This window comes from Telopea speciosissima, chromosome 5 (genome assembly GCF_018873765.1).
Source record: "Telopea speciosissima isolate NSW1024214 ecotype Mountain lineage chromosome 5, Tspe_v1, whole genome shotgun sequence".
In the NCBI taxonomy this organism is placed as follows: Eukaryota; Viridiplantae; Streptophyta; class Magnoliopsida; order Proteales; family Proteaceae; genus Telopea; species Telopea speciosissima.
Genome location: NC_057920.1, coordinates 18,445,668 through 18,452,677, shown reverse-complemented (window position 1 = coordinate 18,452,677; position 7,010 = coordinate 18,445,668). Strand labels below are relative to the sequence as shown.

The 7,010-nt window shown below is 38.5% G+C and overlaps 1 protein-coding gene across 1 annotated transcript; it reads left to right on the top strand.

Annotated features, from left to right (window-relative positions):
- The first annotated feature begins 3,076 nt into the window (after positions 1 to 3,076).
- On the top strand, positions 3,077 to 6,781 carry LOC122662106 (protein CHAPERONE-LIKE PROTEIN OF POR1, chloroplastic-like). The gene is made up of 3 exons (XM_043857664.1): positions 3,077 to 3,509; positions 5,242 to 5,602; positions 6,475 to 6,781. The coding sequence occupies exons 1-3, from the start codon at positions 3,150 to 3,152 to the stop codon at positions 6,648 to 6,650; spliced, it is 897 nt and encodes a 298-aa protein (XP_043713599.1). The 5' UTR covers positions 3,077 to 3,149; the 3' UTR covers positions 6,651 to 6,781.
- The last annotated feature ends 229 nt before the right edge of the window (positions 6,782 to 7,010 follow it).

Here is a 7,010-nt window from a genome sequence, read left to right as displayed (position 1 = left end):
TTGGCGCCCCGTGTATGTGCAAGGTCCATGCTCCCCCACAGAGAACTCTTCCTCATTAAGAGTTTAGCCAAACTTGGTGTAATATGATAAGTTATATATTTTGTCTATGTTTCTTACTCTATAAAATTAGAAGATAGTAGTTTTTATTCTTCTGAACTCTCTCATGGCATTCGTCAGGGATGTCCCTTGAGTCTGTATCTTTTTATTATAGCTATGAAAGGATTTTCACGTATCCTTAAAGAATATAGAGATTTAAATATATTTAGAGGGATCAAGATTGGTAAGAGTTTTATGGAGATTACTCATTTACTCTTTGCGGATGATACCTTCATTTTTTTTGCCAAGCTAATGAGATTGATATATCAACACTGCATGCAATATTAAATTTGTTTTAAGGTATTTATGGGTAATAGATAAACTTTAAGAAAGTGGTGTCATGTATAGTAGTAAGCATGCGAGTGAGAACATTAAGAATGCTGTAGCTTGTAGTCTTGAAATTAGCACTATACTAGATGACATCCTATCTAGGCACTCCTATGTTTTTTTTTGGGGAGAATGTTCTCTGGAGAATGTTCTCTGTGCTGCAGGCACAGACTGCGCTGCGGCACATGGGTAGCCTATGTAGGGGGGTAGGGTGGTCATTGCACCCACCCCCATGTGCCTGGGCACAGGCTGTGCTGCGGCACAGAGAACATCACCCCCTTTTTTTTTTTCTTTTTTTTTTTTTATAGGAATAGATCTTAGGATTGGAAACACTTGGTTCAAAGGGTGGAGAAGAAACTTGGGGTTTGGAAAATCTCAGTTGTCTCAAGTTGGGAGGTTTGTTCTCATCAAACTTGTGCTTAGTTCTATGCCCACTGATTGGTGACAGTCTTGTATTATGGTTCCTACAAAACTATGTGCTAAGTTAGACTTTATTAATGTCAAGTTTTTGAGAGGAGGGAGATAGCAAATGAAATTGAAGCTCTAATGGATGACATGCTTTATATAAACCAAAATCTTTATGAGGGTTTGGTTTTAGGTTACTATCTATTTATAATAAAGCCCTGATTCTTAAATTAGCTTGGCACATTTTGACTCAACTTGAATGGGTTAAGATCCTAAAGGGAAATACTTTCCTCATAATGGCTTTTTCCATTCATTCTGACCCTTTTGAATAGACTGGCCAGAATGAGAAATGAAAAATAAAAGATTGAAAATAAAGAAAAATGAAATTTCAGTTGGATCTGTCTACTTAGTAAAATAGATGATTTAATGTTGATGCAACATCAAATGGGCAAGTAAGAGATATGGAATTTTGTTTGGTATTTAATGATCCACCCAAAGTTTTGTGTGTTTATTTGGAAAGTGTTTGTTGCAGTTGTAAGCACCAAGATTAAATTACATTCTTTCTTATCTTAGGACCTTTATTGCTGGTTGTGTAAGAAGGAAATCGAGGGTGATTGGCATCTTTTCCTTTCCTATGACTTTGCTAAATGGATTTTTGTTGTTGGGCTTAAGGACTGAATGCTTCACTTTGACATCAATTTATAGTTTGGTTGAATCCTTCATTTCAACCACTCTATACGGAAAACAAATAAGCAAACCTTACTTGATTCTTGTAATCACCTTTTATTTCATTTGGAAGCTTAGGAATGTAGTCTTAATTTAGGAAGGAAGGCCCAACCCTGTCTATATTATTCATTTGATCCTACTCTATTCAAGCTGAGCATAACCGTATCATTCGTGGTGATAAGATTAGTAGATCAGGCTTTGTTGTCTCCCACCTCTTGTTTATGGACGATTCAATGATCTTCTCTAAAGAAGGATCTCGTGAGATGGAAACAATAAAATCTTTACTTGATGATTATTGTTCTGTTTCCGGGCAGGAGATCAATATTAGTAAGTCTAGCATCCTTTTTAGCCCTTCCACCCCACTGCCCTTCAAACCAATATTGCTGGCCTATCTGGGTTTTATGTTGTCACAAACCATGGCACTTACTTGGGCCTCCCATTTGAGTTTGGCCGCTGAAAACGTAATCTTTTTGCATATATTGTTGAACGTCTTGAGGCTAACTTTCAGGTTGGAAGGAATCCCTTTTCTCAACTGTAGGGAAGGAAATTTTAATTAAGTCAGTGGTCCAGGCTTTACCAACTTATGCAATGTCCATGTTTCTTTTGCCTGCAAGCATAATTGCCACTCTTAATAAATTGGTTCGATGGTTTTGCTGGAAGGATGTTAAAGGTAAAAGAGTTTATCGGTGTAAATGAGACCGGGTTTGCACTAGTAAACGAATTGGAGGCCTTGGTTTTAGAGGGTTGGGTAATTTCAACTGTGCTCTTCTTGCTCGATAAGGTTGGAGAATCCTTCACAACCCTGATGCCTTTTGGATTAAAGTATTAAAAGGAAAGTATTTTCCTTATACTTTATTTCTTGAGGCCCAGCCTAGGCAACGTTGTTCTTGGGGTGGTGCAGTTTACTATGCAGGCAAGATGTTCTAAACCGGAGCCTTAGACGAAGGATTGAGAATGGAGTTTCAACGCATACCTTTAGTGACGCTTGGCTTACGTCTTTCCCTGGAGGGCACATTATTAGTTGTCCCCCCCCCCCCCCTCCTTCCTATTCTTTAGTATTTGTCCTAATCCACAATCCATCTAGAGAATGGAACTTCATCATTTTAAATAATCTCTTCTCAGCCCTCGAGACCTTTGCCATTGCCCAAATTCCAATTCCAATTATGGATACCCCCCGTAGTTAGATTTGAATTCTCTCCAAGAATGGATGATTTTCCTTAAAGTCTGGATGAATTATGATTTTGTAGGGACACCGCAAAAATTATGAGTAACTCTCAATTTGTTATAGCTTTGATGAATTATGATTTTGTAGGGACACCACAAGAATCAACTGATTTGGAATCGGGTATCGAATTCCGATTCATTAAAATATTATTGCGTAGATAAATAATTCATAAAACTAAGAAAAGCCAAACCATTCAGTCGCTTTAAAGAAATAGACATAAGAGTGAAGGAAGAGCAGACAGAGAAGAAACTGGATATAACAATTCAGGTGGAAGAAGAATAGCATAGAAGAATCATCATTTACTTTTAACACAGTCACGCTGTTGCAGAGAGCACAAGCAAGCAAGCAAGCACTGGCCCAGAAAGTAAAAATGGCTGCCGCTCTCTCCGTTGGAGCCAATCGAGTCATCGTTCGTCATAATCCCGCCTGCAGGTCAATCCTCTGGACTCGACCCTTGGGTCGCCGGACGGCAACTCCGCAGCTATGGATGTCCAAGAGAAACGGCTCATATGGTGTATTCCTCCTCTCTCGCCATGGATTGATAATCAGGAAAGCTACACCCGTTCTAGCAGGGTCTAGAGCAGACGATTCCTCCGCTCCTTTTGAGATGTCTGTAGAGAATGCTCTCAAGCTTCTCGGCGTCTCTGAAGGGGCTTCATTTGACGACATCCTTCGCGCAAAGAATTCTATCCTCGCAACCTGTAAAGACGATCAAGAGACCATCGCTCAGGTTCGTTTTCTTCTGCCCCCCACTTTTGATTCCCTTCTTCTGTCTGAATTACTTTAAATTTGTAGTTCCTTTTCTGAATCAATATCTTGTTTCCCTTTTGTTACTTCCATTTTTAAATTCTTATGAATGGGTTATTGGGTTTGCTATTGGGTTTTCGAATTTTGTGATCTGGGTTTGTTTATTGGAAGACTCAATATGGCGTTTGAGCTCTGGGCTCAGTAGCTGAACTAAAAGTTTAAGCTGGGTTGCTAAAGTTTGCATCTACTGGTGACCTTTAATGCATTTGAGCTCAGTGGGAAAGAACGAGGTTAAGAATTCCGTGTCAAGTTCAGTCACTTCGTTCTATTGTCTATCTCTGCTTTTACTCTCTCAAGGTTCTCTAATCTGTTGTCTTGGCACTGCTGCCGGTAGCCTGGGCCCTGGTACCATCACTTCTATACAATCTGTTGCCACAACAAACCTGTGCTGCTGCTTGCCACTATTACAACTCAGTTGCTCTGGCTGTTCTTCTCTGAAGGAGAGGAGAGAGGGGTGGCAAGCATGATATCATAAGAGAGGAATCAGATGAAAAGCTTACAGATGAAGAGGAACAAAGGAGATAAGATCTCGATTCTGTTGTATTTGTTAGGCAATTAAAGGGATTGGTGTTACTTTTATTCCGATCCATGGCAAAGGGCTTTTTTTTTGTTCCTGATAAGCTGGCAAAGGGATTGTTTTGACCATTTATCTCAAACTAATAAACAAGTTTGCTTTGTGTGCGAAAAAACTAATGATTTTGCACAAAATAAGGGAGGGTAATGCTCTCTTTCCTTTACATGTTCTATTAGAGGTTATTAAATCCTTATGCTTACCATCCAAACTAGCGTAGGATAAGGCAGGTAAATGGGTATAATTGCCACCATTCCCATTTCCATTTATATTGACCACTTGTACTCAGTAACACATCTTAACAACTTTGAGCATATTCATTTTGTAGTCTTCCAGAACCTAATAATTTTCATTTACTGTCATTCCACTTGTGAAGCATAGATGGTAGAGTAGGAAGACATTGTTACCACCTTACAGGTACTGTATCTGTCACCACCAATCAGCCCCTTTGGGGTGCAGGGAAGGTTGGGTTAAAGTTTTATCCAAGTCATTGGAAGGGTGGTGGGAGTGCAGATGGAGTTCAATGTGATGCCTTGTAATTGATGGATCAAGTCCTGCACTGGGCGACAAACTACCTTATAGTTTAGACATAATTTCCAATTTACTGGATGATCATATGTAGCAGTCCGTTTTTCACCTCTATTCCACAACGTTAGATGCCAAATCAGTTGTAAGCAGAGCTTTATGTAACTGTGCAAAATCTCTTGTAAATTTCCATGAACTTAGCTATACCTGATCCGTTCAAAAGCAAATTCTTTTTGACAAGTCAAAAGGAATTGTATTATTAAGAGGAGGGAGGAAATGCCCCACTACACTATCACTCTTTATACAGAAAATCCTAGAAAAATAATATTAGAAATGTATTTACGCAAATATGTCTTCCCATCCATCAAGTAGAAGATACTCTTCTAGACCAGCTTGATTTGTTGATTTTATATATAGTTCTCACGGTAAACCAAATGGTGGGGTTCTGAGCCATGCTATCCCACTACTTGTATCAGTATACCTTTGGTAGATGGGTAGGTATGTGATGACTTACACATCATCTTGTTTCATGGAAGCTGCATGGTTGCTTGTGTTTCAGGTAGAGGCTGCATATGACATGTTGCTTATGCAAAGCTTAACACAGAGACGGGCAGGAAAAGTTGTAAATAGCAGCATTCGTTATGCCGACACGAAACCTCTAAATGGCTTGAGAATGGGATCAATGCCTCAGTGGCTACAAGCCACAGTTAAAAATATACCTGTTTCAGTTGAAGCACCATCCACTGGGAACTTGGGCCTACAAGCAGGGGTATATGGAGCACTAATGGTCTTAACATTTGCCAATGGAACATCTACATCTTCAGCAGAGATATATGCAGGGGCGAATGTTCCTGGTCTAATCTTAGCTACTAGTTTTGGTGCTTCATTATACTTCTTGACCAAGAAGAACATCAACCTAGGTAAGGAGACATTGTTTAATGCTCTTTCACTAGGGTTGAAGAAATTAAATGTCTCCTTGAATTTTCTGGATATGGTTACTCTTAGTAGAACCAGCCAATGGAAATGGATTGCTCATCCTCAGGCTGGCATTTCCAATTATAGCAGTGCAAATTTGAAATGTCTTCCTGTGTAAACCTCCATGCAGCTGAAGTCAATATGCTTCCACTACATGATCTTAATTCCAAGATGTTTCTCCTGTTTTCTATTTCAATAGATCAAATATGGGGGGGATCATTGGAATGTAGATTTCTTGTTGTTTCATATCTCAATGGATTCAGTTTATATCTTTGCAAATCATTATCAGAAGAATCTGATGATAAGCATAATTGAAGATTTCTTGTTATTTCATATTTCAATGGATTCAGTTTCTAGCTTCACTAAGCATTAGCAGAATGATCTGATGAAAGCTAACTTAGAGGTCATACTTGCCCGTTTATGGTGAGATGGGGGTTATCATTGAAAAAAAAATATGATATCTTTTTCGTCTGGTATAATGTCTACTGAATTTGGCAGGAGACAAACATTTTCTACTCTCTTTCTCTGGCAAAATAAAAGTACATTTATTTTTTATGGAAAAAAGTACATTTATTTAGTTACGTTGTGTTATCGCCTTCTTTTTTTTTTAACCTAGGCTTCACTTTGAGGAAAGTTATTTAGCAAGGCATATTCTTGACATATTAGGTTATTCTTTAAGGAGAATGCTGCCTATGATCCATAACCATCTAACATAGAAGATGTGTTTTGTAGTAGAGAGCAGTGTCTCATGGCATGATTTCATTTCTCTGGACTTAAATTTGGTTGAGGAATTTGAGAGTTTGGCATGCTTTCACAGGGAAGGCTACTGTAATAACTATTGGGGGCCTTGTCGTTGGTGCAGCAGTGGGCTCAGCAGTTGAGAACTGGTTGCAGGTTGACATTGTCCCATTTTTGGGTATACATTCTCCAGCTGTTATTGTAAGCGAATTCATAATCTTCTCTCAGTTCTTAGTCTCCCTCTACCTAAGGTAGGGTTTGGAAATGATGTACTATAACTTACTGTGATAGTTGTAATTATTATTGTAACTGCTCAGTGATGTATTCTTTTACGTAATTCTACAAGATTCATGCTTCATTAGGATTAGTAAATTATCATGTTGTATGATTTTGTTATGAAATTATCAATCATTTCTATGGATGTAATGCTATTTCATTCATTTTAGTTGTTCCACCAATAAAGAACTGCAATAAATGCAATGAAAAAGATTGGAAGTGTAAGTTGAGATGACTACCGCTAAGGCTTACTTGGTAAAATCTTGTTGGATGGGACTTGGAGGATTTGCCCCTCTTAATGATCCTCGTTTGCCATGCATATTAACTTTTAATTGGTAA

Excerpts from the sequence above, each read along its gene's own strand:
- LOC122662106 (XM_043857664.1), top strand. The coding sequence starts at position 3,150 with ATGGCTGCCGCTCTCTCCGTTGGAGCCAATCGAGTCATCGTTCGTCAT. Across the intron at positions 3,510-5,241 it reads ATCAAGAGACCATCGCTCAG|GTAGAGGCTGCATATGACAT; the intron begins GTTCGTTTTCTT and ends CTTGTGTTTCAG. Across the intron at positions 5,603-6,474 it reads CAAGAAGAACATCAACCTAG|GGAAGGCTACTGTAATAACT; the intron begins GTAAGGAGACAT and ends ATGCTTTCACAG.